The 22843-nt window shown below is 36.4% G+C and overlaps 1 protein-coding gene across 1 annotated transcript in view; it reads right to left on the minus strand.

Moving 5' to 3' along the window:
* The window catches only part of SBF2 (SET binding factor 2), a 436540-nt gene that overhangs the window by 184497 nt on the left and 229200 nt on the right, over positions 1-22843 (minus strand). The window contains exons 7-12 of the mRNA XM_023509946.1: positions 9686-9818; positions 8086-8194; positions 5770-5883; positions 3597-3674; positions 1230-1343; positions 647-775 (exon numbers count right to left, since the gene is read on the minus strand). Of these exons, the coding sequence (XP_023365714.1) occupies positions 647-775; positions 1230-1343; positions 3597-3674; positions 5770-5883; positions 8086-8194; positions 9686-9818 (677 nt within the window). The remainder of the gene's footprint in view (positions 1-646; positions 776-1229; positions 1344-3596; positions 3675-5769; positions 5884-8085; positions 8195-9685; positions 9819-22843) is intronic.

Consider the following 22843-nt stretch of genomic DNA (forward strand, 5'->3'; position numbering starts at 1 on the left):
TCACAGCAACCTCCAACTCCTGGGCTCAAGCGAGTCTCCTGCCTCAGCCTCCCAAGTAGCTGGGACCATAGGCACCCACCACAACGCCTGGCTATTTTTTTGGTTGCAACTGTCATTGTTGTTTGGCAGGCCCGGGCTGAATTCAAACCTGCCACCTTAGCCACTTGAGCCACAGGTGCCAAGCCCACTGTTAAATTTTCAAAAACATTTTCATCATCTATTCAAAATACAGTTGTTCAAAAATTGTATGTACTTCCAAGGCATCCTATACTTAATATTTTTTTCTAACTTTTTTTTTTTGAACTGGGAACCCTGTATCAATGCCTGGCTAGATTTTCAGTTTTTAATAGATATGGCTGGTCTTGAACTCCTGAGCTCAAGCAATCTACCTGCCTCAGCCTCCCAGAATGCTAGAATTATAGGCATAAGCCACTGTACCCAGCTAATTTTTCTAATCTACATTATAAATATGAAGATATGTGAGTATAATAACAAATAATATTTAGATTATTTTATACTTACTTTATAATAGATTTCAATATATTTATGGAATGTTTCAAATTACTATATATTCAAATATTTTATATTTTTAACTATTTGTCTAACTGTATCTATAAATGATGAACTCATTTTATAAGAACTATACCTCATCAAAGAGATCGCAAGATCTATAAGGAGGGCCTCTTTCTGAAACAAAACCTGCAAATGCCATTCCATTGAGGACTTTAGTAAGGAAATCATTCTCAACCAAACCGCGCTGTCCCAAGAAAGCTGTCTGTAAAGAAAGAAAATGTGAAATAATAATTTATCACTTGGTAACTGACAAATGGTCAAAAAAATAATGAAAATATCAAAGCCTGTATAAATGCTTTCATGTATAAATATGTATTGTTATAAAATACATTTCTCTCAAAAAGTTTTTTTGTCTGATCTGAAATACTGCATGTATTGAGAAGAACAGAAATGAATCTGTATGTATGTCAAAAGGAGAAACCAGAAGTTAACACTAAACTTTAAGAGAAAAACCAACTTAAAGTTAACATGAGGAAAACATTCAGTCACTTCCAGAGTATTATTAAGAATTATCATGTAACTACACAAAGTAGAGATTTTAAATAATCATATTTAATAATTAGGGTCAAAATACAAGGCTAGAAAAAGACAGCTGAGTAGTTTTATTAAATTAGAGTCTACTTTTTGGACAGATACAATACAGTACTATATCTTACTTTATGAAAATGTATTACTGGCTCTGCATGAATTCTTATAAGTTGTAGGCATGATCTATATCCTTGGAAAAGTTGTGCAAATAATCTAAGGAAAACTGCTCTCACTTCTTTATCCTGAAAATATAAGAAAAAGCATATTAGGTAATTTAACTTCTCAAAAACACATGAACTATCAAGTCAAAAAGGAGGAAAGTAAAAAATTGGCAAGAACAAGCCTGTGTTTTCCACATTGGAGCCTCCTTTGTGGCAGCCCTGCATGGTGGGCTTCTGGTCTACTGCATTGTATTGGGAAGCTTAGACTGTTCTTTATATTGAACTGAATAAAACTTCCCTCTAGTATATTAAATTTTCTTTTTTGAGACAAAGTCTCACTATGTTGCCCTAAGTAGAGTGCTGTGGCGTCACAGCTCACAGCAACCTCAAACTCTGGGGCTTAAGTGATTCTCTTGCCTCAGCTTCCCAAGTAGCTGGGACTACAGGCGCCCACCACAATGCCCGGCTATTTTTTGGTTGTGGTCATCATTGTTGTTTGGCAGGCCTGGGCAGGGTTCAAACCTGCCAGCTCCAATGTATGTGGCTGGCATCCTACCTGCTGAGCTACAGGTACTGAGCCATAGTACATTGAATTTTCTTCTAGGGAAATATATCCCAAGTCCACTGGTATTTATTTATTTATTTATTTTAGAGACCAAGTCTCACTCTATTGCCCTGGGTAGAGTGCCGCGGCATGATAGCTCATAGCAACCTTGAACTCTTGGGTTCAAGGAATCCTCTTGCCTCACCCTCCCAAGTAGCTGGAACTACAGGCAGCTGCCACAACACTTTTTTTTTTTTTTTTTTTAAGAAGAGATGGGGTCTTGCTCTTGCTCAGGCTGGTCTGCAACTCCTGAGCTCAAGCAATCCTCTCATCCTGGTTTCCCAGACTGCTAGGATTACAGGTGTGAGCCACACGCCTGGTGAGAACTGTCATTTTAGAACTGCAAGGACACTTACAGATTTACTTAGTCAGCTCCTTATTAAACTAATGGTAAAATGAAGGTCTAGAAATATTAAGCTATTTGTTTTCAGTTCTCGGAGGCTCCTTATTGGCTGTAAAAATTGTGTTTAAGAAATGCACCACGCAGGCTTGGTGCCTGTAGCTCAAGTGACTAAGGCATCAGCCGCACACACTAGAACTGGCGGGTTTGAATCCAGCCCAAGCCTGCCAAACAACAATGACAACTACAACCAAAAAATAGCTGGGTGTTGTGGCAGGCACCTGTAGTCCCAGCTACCTGGGAGGCTAAGGCAAGAGAATCACTTAAGCCCAGGAGTTGTGAGCTGTGATGCCATAGCACTTTACCCAGGGCGACAGTTTGAGGCTCTGTCTCAAAAATAAATAAATAAATAAAAATACATCACACAAAATAAAAAAAGGGGCCTCTGTTACATATTCACCCCTTTTATGGCTTCTAATTGAAACTATTTTCATCCACTCACTACTCAAACTTGATTCTCTCCTATTATCAACATTATTTGTTTCCATTCTTTTGAGCTTCTCTTTTGTTTTTGTCCTATATTTACCCATATTTTCTTGTGTAAAATATGATCCCATGCATAATGTGTACCCACTTTTTTGGCCCAAATGTTCAGGAGAACACCCCTTGAGAAAGTTCTCAGCAGAAACAGATACATCTAGGGAGGGCTAACTCTCCCTTGGTAACATGCAGATTGCACCACCCTCCTGCAGCTGCCTGCTCTGTGATTCCCTCCCCACCTCAAGGGGGTCTGCCAACAGCAGCACCTGTGGTCAGCAGGGCAGGTGGCTCTGAGGTCACCAGCTCACAGGCAGCCAGGCAGGTCCCTGGGGCCTGCATGAGGCTCATGGTCCCTCTATGCAGTTGGGCCTGAGGCCTCACCAGCCCTGCTGCTACTGCCCCTCCCCTGATTATGGTGCTGGCCAGAGGCTGCCCACTCCAACTGGATTCTGATGTTCCCAAACCGGAAGCCCACACCCTGGTGGACCCAGGCAGAAAGGTGCTGTAGCAGGAGGCCCACTGGTCTTCCCCTACTTCCCAACTGTACTATGCATATGTAATCTGCATCCCTATTTTTCCCTCAAAAATTTGGGCCAAAAATAATGCACATTATATGTGGAAAAATACAGCACTCCTGTCTCCTCAGGGCAGGAATCTTAGCCTTACTCTCCTGAGCTGTGTACTGAACCCCTCCTTGAGTAGGAACACAAAAAAGTTGATGGCAACTCTCCTAATTTCCACTTTTACATTATCCTGTCCACCTAACTCTAAACTCATTCAGTGTCATTAATAATTAAAAATAAAGTGCAGCTCTCCTTAAATCATGAAAGTTAAATATTAAACTTCTTACCAGCATTTTTGAGTGGGATAAAGCTGTTCGTGGAGGAGGAAAAGCATGATCTGCTACTTCCAAATCTGGGTGTAAAATCTAAAGCAAATAAGTTTTGTTAAGAAAAATATCTTAATATCAATAAAGTCTATTCTTGGGGGATTAAAATGAAAAGTATTAGCACATCAGTTATGATATATGCCCACCATGAAATACAGTTCAGTTAGCTGAGGCAGCTCTCTAAGTACTGTGGCCTACTGTCTCCATGACAAAATATTTAGTGAAAAAACATGTTCTACAAAAGTACACATAGTATGGTCTCATTTATTTGAAAATAAAATTAAACTCTAAATCCATGTACATATACTGATATACATATAAAAATGAGTGTGAAGGGGGTGACCCTGTGGCTCAAAGGGGTAGGGTGCTGGCCCCATATGCTGGAGGTGGTGGGTTCAAGCCCAGCCCCGGCCAAAAACTGCAAAATAAAAATAAAAATAAAAATAAATTAAAAAAAAATGAGTGTGAAAAGTTCCAAAATAAATAATATACCCTAAACTATAGAATAGTACCTCTGGGAATAGAATGGTTTTGGACAAGGCAATTCAGGTTTCTTGCATCTTACACTGGTGTTTTTTCTACTCTATCACACCTTATATTTTAGATTATAAATTATATTAGAAAAAGGTAGTCTTCTGTAAATGTTCCCATTTCATAGGTAACACTATAATAATATGTATAAGGACTAATACAAATGTAAAAGTTTTCTGAGAATAAAATTCTGCCTGGCAGTCCTTGACAGCTGAGTTTCTAGTAAAGGGTGAAAAAACAATTTTCAATAGCACACACCGAAATACTATTAAAAAAGAATATGAAGGCCTTAGTTCTAGTAATGTCTTAAAGAAGAATGCAGAATTTCTAAAGTTCAATTTTCTGATGATGGATAAATGAACATCTGACAAGGCCATCAGTAAAATAAAATGATATGTTTAAAAAATTCAACTAAGGTAAAATAACTAAAACAAATTAAATTTGTTTCCATAAGAAAAACCCAGGCCACAAGATTTTTTAAAATTTTACTGCATGGAATGCTGGGCATTTAATGTATCAATAAGTCACATCTTTCTACAGTAACTTGAAAACATTCTCAAGACAATACCACTGTTTTGCAGGGACCAAAGAAGAATGAGAAGCCGACATGGAGGTAAGGGAACAGAAGCTAACTTCTAATGAGGGATATTATGGAAGTCATGGATTTCAAGGAAGAGTCTTGTCATGTTCGCACAGGTGTGTTTCCAATACCTACCACTGTATCCATTACATAATAGCTACTAAATAAATAGGCCTGGGAGGATCACTTGAGGCCAGGACCTTGAGATAAGCCTGGGCAACACAGAGAGATTCTGTCCTTAAAAAGATGAAAAAAAATTAGCCAGGCATGGTGGTACACACCTGTAATCCCAGCTATTACAGAGGCAGTAGTAGGAGGATCACTTAAGCCCAGGAGTTTGAGGCTGTGGTGAGCTATGATGGTGCCACTATACTCCAGGCTGGGTGACAGAGCAAGACTCTCTCTAAATAAATAAGTGAATGAATGAATGAGCAAGCTGAATGAAAGAATGGATGTAGAACAAATATTGTTCGGATTCAAAGTGTATATATACTTTGAATATATATATATATATATATATATATATATTTTTTTTTTTTTTTTTTTTAAAGATAGGCCTTTATTTTATTGGCCAGGACAGAGAGTTCAATGGGTCATCACAGCTTACTGCAAATTCCAACTCCTGGGCTCAAGTTATCCTCCTGCTGCAGTCTCCTGAGTAGCAAGGACTACAGCCATGGGCCACTATACCCAGCTAATTTTTCTACTTTTTGTAGAGACAGGGGTCTCGTTCTCACTCAGGTTGGTCTCAATCTCCTGCTCTTAAGCGATTCTCCTGCCTCGGCCTCCAAAGTGCTAGGAGTACAGGTGTGAGCCAATGAACCCTGCCAGGATTCAAAACATATTCTTTAGATAACTACCTAGTAAATGAAGAATTCTATTCTAAATACTATATAAAAGTATATTAAAGTTTCAAACATACAACTGTTTAAAGTAGTGACATTGACAAAGATTTCTAATTGTAACTATCTTAGTTTCAGAGTTAAATCACGAGAAAATTACTATTAAAAATACATGTCATACCAAAGAAAGAGCTGATTGAGTCTGACGTAGAAGTGGCTCTGGGAGGGAAGAGAGGTGAATACATTCAGGAATTTTAATAGTGCCTCCATCCAAATCTGCTATGATTACATCTAACTGAAAGACATTAAAAATTGATTGATAATTAATAAAATGCATTTGTGTTAAGCAAATTAATTTGGCCTTGACCAATTCAAAATGAGAAGAATTAGGTATGGATTTGGCTCTTAGATATCCATAGTAATAGAATTCTGGCTTCATGGCTTTCCAGCTACTGTATATTTCCTTGCTTCTTTGAAATTAGGTGTGGCTTGTGACTAAATTTCTGCCAAGAGAACATGAGAAATGATGTGTGTCTTCCACTGCCTCAAAATAGAGAGTACTATAAAGCTCCTTTAAGCTTCCTCTCTGTCTTCTTTCCCATAGGCTGATACTATAAGCCGGCAGCAACCCAGTCTTGGGCATTCAAATTGATGATGATGCCTGTGGGGATTTTGTTGGAGAAACATAAAGGAAGGAAGCCTGAACCCCAAATGACTTCACGGAGCAACCGCGTCTGGCATAATGCAACGTCTCTGGACTGCTGCAAGAGTGTTAAATAAAACTCCATTTGGTTGACCCACTGCATTTTGTTCCAGTTTTACTACATGTGCTGCTGAAGCAAGCACAGAGCCCCTGCATTTCAGATGTTTTATTATAACAGTTTAGTCAGATCCTAAATAAATTAGTATTTATTACAAGAATTAACAAGCAAAGCGATTAGTGTACATCAAAGGAGTATTATTTAAGTGGTTAAGAAAAAAACTGATTTTTAGCATTTTACGAGAGCTTATTCAAAAATAACATATGAAAATGGAAGAGAAACTACCTAACATTAGTAAAGATGTTACAGTGATAATATGATTATAGTTCATTCTAATTTATTCATTAAAATTTAAAAAATCTAAATCTGGCAACATTTGGTTTGTCTTACCTCTAATGACTGTTTATGTTTAGTGGTAATAAAATTATCTACAAACCAGATGGATATGCTTTTAATTAGTACTACCTAGGTTTCACTGAATTTCAATGTTCGATTTATACATATTTTTATATGGTGATATCTAAGTTAAATAAGACTAGATATCAACACATAAAGTTAAAAAGAATGATGAATATATGAATGGAGGTCCTATTTATAATTATAATGTTTAATAATCTTTTGTTAGTTTAAATGACACTTTTGATTTGGTTACAACTGTGATTTGGGTAAATACCACCAAAGCTTACTTCTTTGTTGGCATTCAAAACTAAAACAGAAGTAGAATTAGATAGTTTTAAGTCTCTGTGGATCTCACATGTATAACCTAATCTTTCAGTAAATGATTTTTCTCATAAGTTCCTGAAAAGTATCATGTGATCTATTTCTTACATTCTATTTACTGTGCTTAAGAATATACGCCTTATCTTAGATAAAGAAACTCGTTCCATCACTGTGCAGCTCTAATAGTTGGAAACACTACTATTGGGTAGAAATCTGTTTCTATATCCACTATACCCACTGATTCTATTTTAGCCTTCTAGAGTTACAAAAACAAATCTTAACCCTTCTTCTATAACAGTAACTTAAACACTAATTAGCTATCAAACAGCATTAGACTATTATCTTAGAAAATGTCCTTAGGGCTTTAAAGAATATAAAGCTATAAGTTTGTATAGTTTATAAACTCTTGATAATCCTGGATGTCCTTCCTGAAGTACTTTATTTTGTTACAGTCCCTTACAAAATGTGATACACAGAATTAAATGCATTATCCCAGAACTGGCTTGAATATAGAGTATTACTTTTCCTTCTTTGGTATTTCTAGTCATGTGGTGTTAGGAATACAAATACATGGGGGTGGGGGGCATACCAAACTTGTACTTCACTAAAATCTTTCACTCTTTTGCAAATGAGTGCTTTCTTAATTATCAGCCATTTAGTACTGACAGGCTTCACTTCAAAATCCGAGTAAATCAGCACTAATAACAAAAGTATAAATAGAATATTAATTAATAAATCATTTTCCTTTCCTCATATGTAAGATGAGGAATACAGAAAAGATATACTTAATATGCCCAAAGAGGGGTGTTTTAAAATATTTAAAATATTGATGAACTCCTTTTAAAAATTTCCCATACTTGCTGTATGGCAACATTAATACACTAGACTTTTCAATATTTTTTCCTTCCATACAGTCTTTTCTATTGAAATGCAACATATTTGAATACAGTAATTAATTGAAATGTTATTTAGGCTTCTAGACTCAATAACTACAAGTTTTAAAGATGAATACTTACAAGTTCATGGACATCTGTTTTAAAGATAGAGTGTACTCCAATAATGAAGGGTGTTGGTGAACTTAGAACTTCTAGTAGCTGAGCCGGGAGAATGGGAATATAAGGATAACTGGAAATAATAAAAATATGTGTGAGATTTATTTCTTTTACCATAATATAAGCATATTTTGTTTTTTATGCATAGTTAACTTTATATTAACTATGTTTAAAAATTATCAATACATTCAAGATTGTATTAGAATTTTGGAAAAAGTCATTTAAAAATCATGTGAAAGATGTAACAAGACAAGAAGTAAATAGAACCCAGGTCTGCTTCCTTATCCTTTATTTCTCTAGGCAAGGGCTTCTTTAGGCCAGTGGTTCTCAACCTTCCTAATGCCGTGGTCCTTTAATCAGTTCCTGTGGGTTGTGACCCACAGGTTGAGAACCGCTGCATTAGGTCTTTTAGTATCATTTGAAAGCATTTTTCCTTACATAGAAACCTGACATTAGTCAGTAACACTGACTCTGTGATAGGTCTCCCTGTCCTAAGACTGGCCAATGATCTGTCTACATAGATTACAGGGCTGTCCAATCTGCAGCCTGTGGGATCACATGCTGATTTTATGATGACTTTTTTTGCTTATCTGTGGCGTCAGCTATCATGAAATCTAAGTATGCACTATTTTTGCTAATCAGCTTTCCTTAGTGTTTGTATATTTAATGTGTGGCTCAAGACAACTTTTACTCTTCCAATAAAAAAAAAAAGAGGCTGGACACCCTTGTTACAACAATCATTCGAATTTCACTTTCTATACTTTATTTCTGTAGTCAATAAAAATAGCAAAAATAAAATATAGCCAAGAATACTCTATTATCTAAAGGAGTAAGAAAAGTACATAAAGCATTTTCTAAAGAAATTCTAGAGACAGTCTAAATTTTATCTAGTTTCTAAGATATTATGATTATCAAATTGGTTATAGCATATTAGAGATAAAATATTCTACTTTTAGCACTATTAGGCATCACTGGTTAGACTTTTTGTTTTGTTTTTAACTTTTTATTAGGAGAAATATTTTAATATATTCCCTGAAAAAATTAGAAGAAAAAGACTTATAATGAATTCCATGTATTCAATCCAGTTTTGACAATTACCAATTCCCAGCCACATGTATTTCCACCCACTTTTGTTCTCTATTATTTTCAAAAAAAACCAGACATCCTATCATTTACACATAAATATTTCAGTGGGTGTCTAAGAAAGATAAGAGCTCTTTTTATTAGTAAAGCCACAATATCATTATAACACCTAAAAATTAATAATAATCCTTTTAATATCAAAAACAGCACTGACTAAAGACTTTTATTGATTGTATTCACAGAGAATTAAGTGTTGCTGACAATATTATTAAAATTAAATATTTTTTCATCAAATTAATTAACATTTAGTAACGGGCAGTTAGACAAATTCTAGGCTAGATTTTATCAGAATCAATCATGACTCATAACAGCATAACTTTGTGAAATGTGCCTATATGGTTCAATACCACTGCATCATAATATTATGACTTAAATAAGTAACGCACAATAAATAAATCAAATTTCCAAGTAAAAACCTCACCTATATTTAAGCGGAAACATTAAAGATTCCAGAGCTCTACAAGCATCACTCAGTCTCTGGAAACTCGCAGAATGGAAGAGAACCTTATTTTCTGTGAGTACTGCACAAAAGAGGCTAAGGACATTTTGAATTCCTGCAAACACAAAAGCAGAGGCTTACCAAATGGATTTTTTTTTTCATGGAAAGAAAAAGCCAATATTTTTGGAACGTCTGAAAGAAAGTATTTGATTAAACTGCAAATTCCATATAACCTATGGGTATTTGTTTTCCCAAACTTCCAATTTTGCCTTTATTCTTCAAATCAGTGTAACACTCATGGAACATATTAGTTGTTTGGAAATAGACTATTACCTTCTTCTCAACTTTCATCTCATAGGTCTGTACTAAAGTTCCTCCTTGAGACAACAGCATTATTCTATTAATCCCCTCCCCCATCCCCTGCAGAGTCTATTCGTCTGTTACTGATACCGCATCATCTTTGTTGTCATCGAACTTCCCTATTATATCTCTTCCCATTTCTTAACTTCCATGTTTCTTTATAACAAATAGTATAGACAGATACTCCTTGTCTTAAGGTTATATCCCAATTAACCCATTGTAAAGTTAAAAAACTGTAAGTTGAAAACTCATAAATTAGGGACTGTCTGTAACTGAAATTATTTTTAATCCAGTGTAAATGAATTAAAATTTCATATCATTTAATTGACTTATAATTATTGAGATATACACTATACATATAGATAGATATGGCATCTTATTTATACTTTTTATTTATTCTACCTCCTCTTTCTCTTTTTGATTTCTCCTGCCTCTTCTTTTATCCCCTCTGCCAATGTAGAACTTATAAGGTCTGTTTCCATTTTTTTAGTGGCAACTCTAGAAAATGCAACATATAAACAATATCTTATCAAACTAGAGTTAATAAATGCAGCATTTCTTAATTTCTTCTTTTTATGACTAAGCTAAGTCATCTTTTTTGAATCACTTCAACCATAATCACGTGGACCTACTGAATCAAGAGTCCTCATTTGTTTTCTCAAGGTAAAAACACTTTCCGTATCTCCCTTGGCCATCGCTTACTCCTTCATGTGACATATGCAAATTTCCTCTTGGTACACTTTTATTTGCTGTTCCTTTTTATCATTTCTAACTTATCCCATGTGACACATCAGAAACTTTAGTTCAGATTTTTAATCTTCTCTTATTCAGGCTAATGTAATAACTGGTTTCCTAATCCAGTCCTCCTTCCCTTCAAATCTGTTTTCCAGACAGTTTTTAGAATGATGAACATAAATAAAAATCCGATTATGTCACTTTGTTGTTCAAACTTTTGATAACGTCCTATCCTTTTGGGTGTTGTTTTCCAAATGTATTTTATTTCACTTAAGCAAATCAACAAGAGAAGCTCTGCTTCAACTTGTTTTATACATTAATCTCCCTGCCTTAGTTGGTAAAATGTTTTAAAAATCTATTTTATAGGGTTGATATGAAGAAGAAATGAGGTAACATATGGAGTTTTCAACACAGTATCATGGTAAATAATCAATATATAAGCTGATTATTACTGTAATTGTTATAGCTGTTACCACTAATTTCCTTTGAATTCTTTGGGTTCTATTGCTAAAAATGTTTGAAAACATGTAACCTACAAAATTAAGTTTGAGCTCCATTCCAAAACGTCTTCATGGTTTTACAACCATCTTTCCAATCCCAGTGCCACCTCCTGTTATACCTGATCGATATTGACCCTTTCTTTCAAACACTGTTGTTACTTTGATATTTCTGCTTCGTTTGTTTATGTTTTCTCTGCCTGAAGTCCCCTTCATTAAAATGTGATTCTGTTGGGACCAAAATCGCCACTGAGAGACTACCTTACACATGTAAAGACAACGAAGTGCTTTATTTGCAAGCATATGTTTGGGTCACTCTACCTTACAGTGTAGCAGGGGGAAGGGCAACCCCAAATGAGGCGAGGGGTTTTTAAAGTGTATAGAGGAATTTCATTGGGCTTTTTGTCGGGAGGGGTTGCCATTGGCTGAGCTGTTGTCCAGGGATGCTAGGCACCACCTGATACGTCAGAGGTGCTACAGTGTGGGTTTATGTTTAGGGATTTTCCAGAGGAGGGTTGCCTGTCCACTTCTGATAGACAGGCTCTGTCTGGGCTGATTGACCTGGCCCAGAAATGTGGAAGGAGGGGGGGGGACCCGTGCCCTTCAGACTGGCTGCCAGGAAGTGCAGAGGAGGGAGCCAGTCTCCTTTTGAAAGACTAATTCCTCCTGGGTAACTTTGCCCAGGAGGGGAGTAGGGAGTTAGTTCTAAAATGCAGTTACATTAACCTCTTCATTCCCAAATGGAGTTACATTAACCTCTTCAATTCCTCAAAGACTCTACTAGGCTTTACACACTACTGTATCCCTCCTGCCTAGCAGAATTCCTGGTTTATAGTCCACATTTGAGAATGTTTCACTGAACCAACAAGCTCTCCAAATAATGATGTGAATCACTATCAAAAGACATTAAAACTTTGAATAAAAGCTGTCAGATATCACATATAAGCAAGATCATGCAGTATTTGTCTTTCTGTCCCTGGCTTATTTCACTTAGCAAAGCGTTCTCTGGATTCATCCACGTCATCACAAATCACAAGATTTCCTTCTTTTTTATGGTAGGGGTAGAAAGAGGGCATGGGGCTATGGGTTGTTGATCAAAGGGTATAAAGTTTGAGTTAAGCAGAAGGAATGAGTTTTTGAGATCAATAGCATAGCAAGGTGACTACAGCCAATAATAATGCATATTTGAAACAGCAAAGGGAGTACATTTTAAAGGTCTCACCAAAAAAAAAAGGCAAGTAAAATTATGAACATGTTAATTAGCTTTATTTAACCATTCCACATTATATACTTATACCAAACATTATATTGTGCCCCATCTATGTATACAATTATGAACTGTCAATTTAAAGTAATACTAATTTTTTTTTTTTTGAGATAGTCTCACTTTGTCGCCCCCAGTAGCGTGCCATGGCATCATAGCTTACTTCATATCTTGGGCAGCCTCAAATCTGAGGCATCATTGCTCACAGCAACCTTAAATCTTGATTCTCTTGCCTCAGCCTCCCGAGTAGTTGGGACTCTAGGTACCCACCACAACGCCCAGTTATTTTTAGGGATGAGGTCTTGTTCTTGCTCAGGGTGGTCTCAACCTTGTGAGCTCAGGCAATCCACCCACCTCGGCCTCCCAGAGTGCTAGGATTACAGGCGTGAGCCACTGTGCCCAGCCTTAAAGTAATACTAATTTTAAAAAGTCAAGAAAAAATGACATGAAGGTTATGTTGACCAGTTTGATGAAAGTATTTCAGATTGTGTATAGAACCAGCACATTGTACCCAATGACTGAATTAATGTACACAGCTAAGATTTAATTAAAAAAATAAAAAGTCAAGAAATATATTTATCAATTCATATAGGAAATAAGTAAACTATATAAATCACAAATAAATAAAAGCATCAATAAATTGAATGATTTTAAATTAAAAATATGTCAAAAGATAACATTAAAAAAGTAAAGCCAAGTCTCAGATTGAGAAATTACCTGCAAAATATATAAATGGAAGGCTAAGTATTTAAAATGTTTTTTTAAAAAAACTCTACTAAAATCAATAAGAAAAAAGCAACATAAGAATATGAATTCATAATTTACAGAAGAGGAAATCAAAACAGTTGGTAATGCGTGAAAATATGCTCAAATGTCTCTAGTAATCAGAAAAGCACAACTGAGTATTTCAGGGACATATGATTTCAAATCTATCATAATAGCCCAATTTAAGCCATCTTATGAGGATGGGGAGAAAAAGGAACTACCACACATACTGTTGTGAAAAATACAAATAAAGATGCACATATCCAGTTATTTAAAAAATTCTAGCAATTCCATCCGCAATTACTTTCCACAGAAATTCTCTCAGACCCACAGGAAGAGAAGTATAAAGCAGTACATTGTAGCAATATTTGAAATAAAGAAAAAAAGTAGACATATCCTAAATGTGAGAATGAATGAACTGTGGTAAAATCCAATTATGAAATTACTATTATACTTACTCTGATTGAAGATGACAAATGTTGATTGAAAAAAATTAATCATAAAAATGTATTATTTAAAATTCATGAAACTAATCATTAAAGAAATTTAAACACAATTTTCAAGTGGCATAGATTTTTTTTGTAAGTTTGTAGCATTTATACTTGTGGGTTTAATATAAATTTTAAAAACCCATGCAGACTTCTGGGTCACTTTTACAGCAATGAGAATGAATAAACTAATATTACCATGAATAACCATCACAAATATAACACTGAGTGCGTGCAGTCAGATGTGTAGCAGTTATACAGATGATTGCATTTTGTAACATTTAAAAGTATGCGAAATGCTTATAATACATTGCTAAAATATGAATAAATATGTAAAGTATAAAGATATGCCTGGTACTAATAAATGCAAAATTCAGGATAGTGTTCATCCCTGGGAAAATTAGGCAAGGAATTTCATCTATATTTATGATGCTATTATATATTTACTAAAGTGGATCACAAGTAAATAATTTTTTTCAACATTTCTCTGGAAATAATTTAAAACTTATAGAAAAGTATAAAAAATAAGAATAGTATACCGAACACTCATGTAGCCTTTACCATGATTCACCTATTGTTGAAATTTTGTTCTATTTGCTTTAACATTTGTATTCATATATTAGAGCACTCTCCCTCCACAAATACATATGATATTTTCTTCATGAGCTAAGTGTAGTTTGCATACATCATAACATTTTTGGCTAAATAATTCAGTGTGCTTTCCTAAGATTTAAATATTCTCTTTCATAACCACAATAAAGTATCACCTTTAGAAAATTCAGAATCCATACAATATTTCCAATCTAATATTCTCACCTATATTCCAATTTTGTCAGTAGACCCAATAACATTTTTCAAGAGCTTTTTCCCCCCAATAACAATTCATTCTAGGTTTCATGTTTCTTTACTATCGGTCAACATAGAGCATTTCCATGACTTTTCTTTTAAAAAATTTTTTTTGAAGTGAAATTCATATAACATAAAATGAACTACTTTAAAATGAACAAACAGTTCAGTGGCACTTAGTGGATTCGCAAGGTTGTACAACCACCATCTCTATCTAGTTCCAAAACATTTTCATCATCCCAGAACTCCAAATCTATAACTCCAGATCTAAGCAGTTTCTCTCCATTCCCCACACATACTGCTGCTAATAATCACCAATCTGTATTCTCACAGATTGATCTATTCTGGAAATTTCATTTAAATGGAATCACACAATACATGGCCTTTTGTATCTGGTCTCTTTCACTCAGCATGACTTGTTTTAAAGTTCATCCCCGCTGCAACGTATTGTTAGTATGCCACTCCTTTTTATGGCTGAACAGCATTCCAGTGTACCTATATACCACACTTTGTTTCTCCATTCATCCCATGAGCTGCTTCCATCTTTTGGCTACTGTGAATAGTCCTTCTATGAATGTCCATGTGCTTAGATATGTACGTAGGAATAGAATTCCAAGATTTTATAGTAATTCTATGCCTACCTTTTTTTTTTTTAATTTTAAAAATTAAAGGGATACAAATGTTTAGGAACTAGATAGAGGTTTTTGTTACCAAGATAGCTTTTATAATGCAGGGCTATTAGTGTGCTCATCACCTGAATTGTGCTATCTTTCAAGGAACTATTTCACACAACAGCTTAACCATTTGACACTCCCCTCAGCAATATATGAGGCTTCCAATTTCTTCCATATCCTTGACATCACCTGTTTTCCTTTTTTAAAAAATCAGGCCAATCCCAGAGGGACTTCATGCTAGTTTTGATTTGCAGTTCCTAATGACTAATGATCTTCTCATGGAATCGCTGGCTATTTATATATCTTCTTTGGGTAAACATCTATTCAAGCCTTTTCTTAAATTTTTTAATTGGGTTGTTTGTATTTCTGTTGTTGCGTTATAAGAATTCTTTATATAGTCTGCATTCTAGGTCCTTTTCAGATATGATTTACAAATATTTTCTCCCATTCTACAGTTTCTTTTCACATCCTTTCTTTTTTCTTCTTTGAGACAGGGCCTCCTTCTATTGCCCAGGCTAGAGTGTAGGGGCACCATTATAGCTCAATGAAACCTCAAACTCCTGAGTGCAAATGATCTTTCTGCCTTAGACTTTCAAGCAGCAGAGACCCCAGGTGCACGCCACCATGCCCAGCTAATTTTATTATTATTTTTATTTTTTGTAGAGACAGGGTCTTGGTATGTTGCTCAGGTTGGATTTTTTTATTTTCTTGATAATATTCTTTGATGTACAAGATTTTTAAATTTTGATGAGGTGTAATTTAATCTGTTTGTCTTTTGTTATTCATACCTTTGGTGTCATATCTAGAATCAATTGCAAATCCAATTAAGATTTACCCCTATGTTTTCCTCTAAGAATTTTATGGTTTTAAATCTTACATTTAGATGGTTAGTTCATTTTGAGTTAACTTATGTGAATAGTGTAAGATAAAGGTCCAACCCCATTCTTTTACATGTTATATCCAATTTTTCCATCACCATTTGCTAAAGAGACTCTTTTCCCCCCACTGAATGGTTTTAGCACCTTTGATGTTTTAAGTCTTTTTTATGTTGCTATAACTGTATCACAGAGTGGTGACTGATAAGGAACAGAAATGTATTTCTTACATTTCTGGAGGCTTGGAAGACCAAAAGTATGAAACCAACATCTCAGGGACCTTGACAGTAAAGCTTCCATGCTCTGCTCGTCAGTCTTTGTATGGATTGAAGCACATTCATTGTTTAGCCAGATTTCAAGTTGGCTTTCACATTCCGGTGAGTTCTCTTGTGTCTTCCTGCACATGTGCATAGTTTCCCAGGTAGTCAAAGGTGGGAGGGACCTTGTCTAGCCCTTCCATGACTCTTTCCTTTCCAGAATTTCCCTGTTAAATTTCTGGCTGATTTGCCATGAGCCCCAAGTATAATTTTAATTCAGAAAAACAGATTTGAAGTTTTTCTCCCTTTATCGCCTACTGAGGTCAATACTTATTTATTCAATTTTTTTTTTATATTTTTAGGAGACCATAGTCTCTCTCTTTTTTTCTTTTTTTGCAGTTTTTGGCTGGGGCTGGGTTTGAACCCACCACCTCTGGTATATGGAGCTGGGGCCCTACTCCTCTGAGCCATAGGTGCCACCCCTTATTCATTTATTTTTGAGACAGAGTCTCACTCTATTACTCTGGGTAGAGTGCTATAGAGTCATAGCTCACAGCAACTTTCAACTCTTGGGCTCATACAATCCTCTTGCCTTAGTGTCCTGAGTAGCTGGGATTACAGACGCATGTCATGATGCCCGACTATTTTTTTTAGAGACAGGTTTTGCTCTTGCTCAGGCTGGACTCGAACTCTTAAGCTTGAACAATCTGCCTGCCTTAGCCTCCCAGATTACAGATTACAGGTATGAGCCACAACACTGGCCTGGATTCAATACTAATGACAGTGATGTCACGGGTTTTAGCCCCCAAACTCAAATAAGTCCTACCTCATCTGGGAGCAAAGCAGTTGGTTTTGCAGCCAGTCCTGCTTTGCTAAAGCTACCATTCTCCTTGATAGAGCTGGGAAGTGAGGGAGATGGGAACAATCACCATACATAAATGCTTGCTGCGTACTCCTGTCCTGACCCAAAGTTCTAGCATGAATAAATGCTTCTAAGTTTGTTGGTGGTTTTTGAACAATTTCCAGAGTTCTGAAATACTTTTATTCAATAATTTTGGCTAATTTTATACTGAGTCTTTGGGGAAAGGATTTGCTAAATTCTTCACACTTCCATAAGCAGAAGTACTGTCCTTGGTGATATTTTGTTCTCCCAAATTTTGTACAATTTCTCCAGTGTATATTGAATATTTCTCCTTACAACTAAAAAGCAATGTGAGCAGGACATATAAAGGCCATGTAAACATACTGCTCCTCCCCAAAATGTCTGCCTAGGGTTAGCACCTATTGAGATTCTTGCCCGGACAGGTCTCTACTATGATGATCATAGAATGATTTTCTAAATCCACCACTCCCTCCACATTCACCAGTCAGCACATAGCAATCTGCGCTAAGTAGAGACCTCCCTTCTCTCCCATTTACTTACTTATTCATTATCAGTGTGGACTCATGAGTTCCTTTTTTTTTTTTTAATAGTCTATTAAATCATTACTACTCTTAATTATTTTGGTGTTAAACCTGATTTATACAATGGAAGCCTCTTTAACATAGTTCCCGGGCTGGGCCTGGTGGATTGCCTGAGCTCAGGAGTTCGAGACCAGCCTGAGCAAGAGTTGAGACCCCATCTTTAAAAATAGTCAAGTGTTGTGGTAGGTGTCTGTAGTCCCACCTACTCGGGAGGCTGAGGCAAGAGAATCACTTAAGCTTAAGAGTTTGAGGTTGCAGTCAGCTATGGCGCCAGGGCACTCCATTGAGGGTGACAAAGTGAAACTCTGTCTGAAACAAACAAACAAATAACCCACCCACCCCCCAGAAAAACCCACTTAGTTCCTATGTCCTTGAGAATGAACTTTTTTTTTTCCAGGCTCATACTGTACCAACTCTGTCTAGCTCTAAATAAGCCATTTCTCCTAAGAGCCCTGGTTCCTTTTGGTGAAAAATTATATTAAAGACCAAGGTGGGAGGGTGTATGTTAGCTACTATATCCTAACATCTAGGTATATGGGAGTGTCTTTGCTTCTAGGCCATTTTCCCCTTTAGACAGAGCTAGGAAATATATGCATGTACATATATACATACTCATACATTTATTAGTGCATATATTAATATATGCATATAGACATATACATTATTGAAGAAATCTGAATCTATACCATTGCTGTCCCCCTGGGTAGAGTGCCATGGCTTCACTGCTCACAGCAATCTCCAACTGCTGGGCTCAAGCGAGTCTCCTGCCTCAGCCTCCCAATCTCCAACTCCTGGGCTCAAGCGAGTCTACTGCCTCAGCCTCCCAATCTTCAACTCCTGGGCTCAAGCGAGTCTCCTACCTCAGCCTCCCAAGTAGCTGGGACCACAGGCACCCGCCACAATGCCCGGCTATTTTTTGGTTGCAGCCATTATTGTTGTTTGGCGGGCCCAGGCTGGGGATTCGAACCCGCCACCTTAGGTGTATGTGGCTGGCGCCTTAGCCACTTGAGCCACAGGCACCGAGCCTATACCATTACTTTCAATTCCATTTGTCCCCACATGATATCATACCCTACTATTCCAATTCACGTTTATATGTTCCTTCATCCATTGAGAACCCTGAATCCTAATAACGTCACATTTATTCATTTGCCAAATCCTATATTATATACAAAATATCTTTAGAATTGTTTTAGCCATTCCAACTCAAAAAAACCAAACCAACTATAGTGGAGTTCACTATTTATTTGCAGTTCTCTTCCTAAATCTGTCCCAAGCTGAGGTTACATAGTCAAATCCTGCATAGCTAAGTTACTTGATTAGTTTTTCCCCTTTGGTGTGGTTATGTTATTTATTTGAATGACAATGAAGTTGGTTTCCATGAGCTTTTAGTTTTAGACATTCTTGTTCTTTTCTTCCCATCCTAACTGTTCTCATTTCATATAAGACATTAATATGCTTCCAGAAGTCAAAACTATACAAGAGGCACACTCATAGAAGTGTCACTGCCTCCCTGAGTTAAAAGTATTACAGCAATGTCAATGCCTGCTCTTTATAGTATACTGTGACTACGTAAAATATTGCTGGGGAAAGGTGAGTAATGTATACATGGAATTGAATTCTCTGTATTAATTTAGTAGTTTCTTGTGTAAATAAACTATTTAAAAATAAGTTATATTTTTAAAGTCTATGGATATACTAGTTTCTTATGGGTACTATAACAAACTGCTACAATATTGTCTGAAGACAACATGAATTCATTATCTTATAATTCTAGAGGTCAGAAGTCCTATGTATGAGTTTTCTAGCTTCTAGTGACTTCTCATATTCCTTGGCTTCCAGCCACCTTCTGTCTTCAAAGCTGACGATGACCAGTTAACATGTATCACTCTGTCATTGATCCTATTGCCCCCCAATTCCATCCTTTAAATGTAATCTCCTTGTTATTATACTGGGTCCAGTGGGGGTGGGAGCTTCCTAAAGGGATTGACCTCTGAGGTAAATTTTTATGGGTAAGCATTAAGGAGAGAGGAAAACAAAAGCATAGCAACTCAAAGCTGACAAAAGGTCATGTAAGAAGAAACAGAGAATTAAGGGAGCAAAAGGCATTAACAGATCTACAAGTAACTCTGCCAAGGGTAAGTTCACAAAGACTTTATATGCCATTTTTTTCATGCAGATTCTGGGCAAGAGCTTGTATTTCTCTGCTTTTATCTGAACTCTCTGCCCTACCCCACAAAACAAGAACTCATTCTTAAGTAGTTCATTAGAAAACAAAATTCACTGCTTGCATCATTTAGTATTAGACAAAGTGTGAAGAAGGAAGGTTTGTAGTTGTAAGAGATTCTCCCGATCAGTAAAAACATCAGCTTATGTTTTTACTTATAAAAGAAAGAATACATGTCTCTTAATTTAGAAATGAGTTAGGGTCAATATTCTAGTGATTAAAGGGTTTTTCTTTCATTTTTCAGAAAACTAATAGTATAATACTGAACAATTCATCAAGGCCTAATTGAGGTATTACTTCTGTTCTGTATTCTTAAATGTCACACGCTTTAAGTTGCACGTAATTAATAATCTCAAATATTTTAAAATAACAGTTTTTATTTCTAAGTAGCAATGTTTGTTGTTGTGTTCTCAGATAACAGTTATTTAGAAATTCAATTTCTGCCTTTCAGCCAGAGACAGCCATCTTCCAGTAAATCACCAAAATGACAAACACTAAGGGAAAGAAGAGAGGCAATCTGATACATGTTCTCTAGGCCTTTTAGAAAACATGGAGTTGTTCCTTTGGCCACATATATGAGAATCTACAAGAAAGGTGATATTGTAGACATCAAGGGAATGGGTGCTGTTCAAAAAGGCATGCCACACAAATGTTACCATGGTAAAACTGGAAGAGTCTACAGTGTTACCCACTGTGCTGTTGGCAGTATTGTAAACAAACAAGTTAAGGGCAAGATTCTTGCAAAGAGGATTAAAGTTCATATCGAGTAACTCCACCTTCCTAATGCCATGGCCCTTTAATACAGCTCCTTTAATACAGTTGAGAACTGCTGGAGTATATTAAGCACTCTAAGAGGGAGATGGCTTCCTGAATTGCATCAAGGAAAACGATCAGAAAAAGAAGGAAGCCAAAGAGAAAGGTACCTGGGTTCAACCGAAGTGCCAGCCTGCTCCACCCAGAGAAGCCTACTTTGTGAGAATCAACAGGGGAACCTGAGCTTCCGGAACCCAATCCCTATGAATACACAGCACAATAGGTATTAAAAATAAAAGGCTACTGTAAAAATGTTTCTCTTCATTAACTAGAAGTGTGGTAATCCCTTCTCTAAAGAAGTAGTTAAAGCAAATTTTAATAGTGTCGTAAAAAAAAAGAAATTTGATTTTTTTTTAATTTCTTAAGTCAAAAATCAGTTTTCCATATAACCTGAAATTGTTTCCTCATATTCTTCTTTTTTGGCCGGGGCTGAGTTTGAACCCACCACCTCCGGCATATGGGGCTGGGGCCCTACTCCTTTGAGCCACAGGTGCCGCCCCTGTTTCCTCATATTCTATAGCCCACTATCTACTCAAAGCTGCACAATAACAGCACAGGAGAAAATATGAAAAACAAACATTCCAGTGATAATTACTACTGATTTCACTACAATGGCACATACACATCCTGTTGATTACTCAAAGAGTAAAACATTCTGAAAAATTACTTCCTGATCTGAATCTTCTTGGTAGGCTAGAGTTCTAAAATTCATTACATCAAACATTAACCAATACGTATGTTTCCTGTTTGGGGGAAAGAAAAAAAAAAACTTTCTCCAGAATCCTCCCCTTCTGTGAATAATGACATGCTATGCTACACAAATAGAACACAATGTATCAGCTTTCAAATGGGTAAATTGAGGAAATTAAAGGTCACGTTTCGAGACAGGATATATTTCAGGAAGTCTGGCTTAGCGCCTGTGGCTCAATCAGCTAAGGCGCCAGCCACATACACCTAAGGTGGTGGGTTCGAATCCAGCCCCGGACCCGCCAAACAACAATGACGGCTGCAACCAAAAAATAGCTGGGCATTGTGGTGGGCACCTGTAGTCCCAGCTACTTGGGAGGCAGAGGCAGGAGACTCGCTTGAGCCCAGGAGTTGGAGGTTGCTGTGAGCTGTGATGCCACAGGCACTCTACCCAGGGGGATAGCATGAGGCTCTGTCTCAAAAAAAAAAAAGAAAGAAAGTCTTACATAATTTATTATAGTTCTTTTTAGTCACTCTACAAGGAAAGAACAATATAATACTAGTGATGGCATAATACTAGTCATGAAAAAAGAAATTCCTCATTCATCCAACCCATATTCATTGAGCATCTACTACGCTCTAGGCACTAGAATATAGCAGTAAATAAAGACAATATCTCTACCTTCATGGATTAACTAAATTTTATATAAAATTACATAATCATCATTGACAGTCAGTGTTTCCTATTTGTTACAAATTCAGCATTATTTCTAAACATGTTAGATATGGTAGATTTTTTTTTTCCCTTCAATTATTTTTAGAGATAGGGTCTTGCCATGTTGTTCAGGCTCCTCTCAAATTCTTGGCTCCAAGTAATCCTCCCCTGTCAGCCTCCCAAAGTGCTAGGATTAGAGGCATGAGCCACTGTGCCTGGCCTGATATGGCAAATCTTAGTAAAAAGGTAGTTCAGAAATGCAGAGAACTGGGCAACTGAAAGGAGTAAACGTTTAGCAATCCTTTAAAGACCAACTTGATCAAAACTATATAAAAATGTACAGCATACCCTTCCTTCTTGAATACTCTAATTGGTTTTCTAGGTTTAGAAAGGTAATCATATCAGATTATTTCAACCCCAAATGGCCCAGATTTCTAGTTTGTGTCATTGACCAGGTCATTATCTACTTTCAA

Source organism: Otolemur garnettii, unplaced genomic scaffold, assembly GCF_000181295.1.
Source record: "Otolemur garnettii isolate 467f Iridium unplaced genomic scaffold, OtoGar3 scaffold00001, whole genome shotgun sequence".
Classification (NCBI taxonomy): domain Eukaryota; kingdom Metazoa; phylum Chordata; class Mammalia; order Primates; family Galagidae; genus Otolemur; species Otolemur garnettii.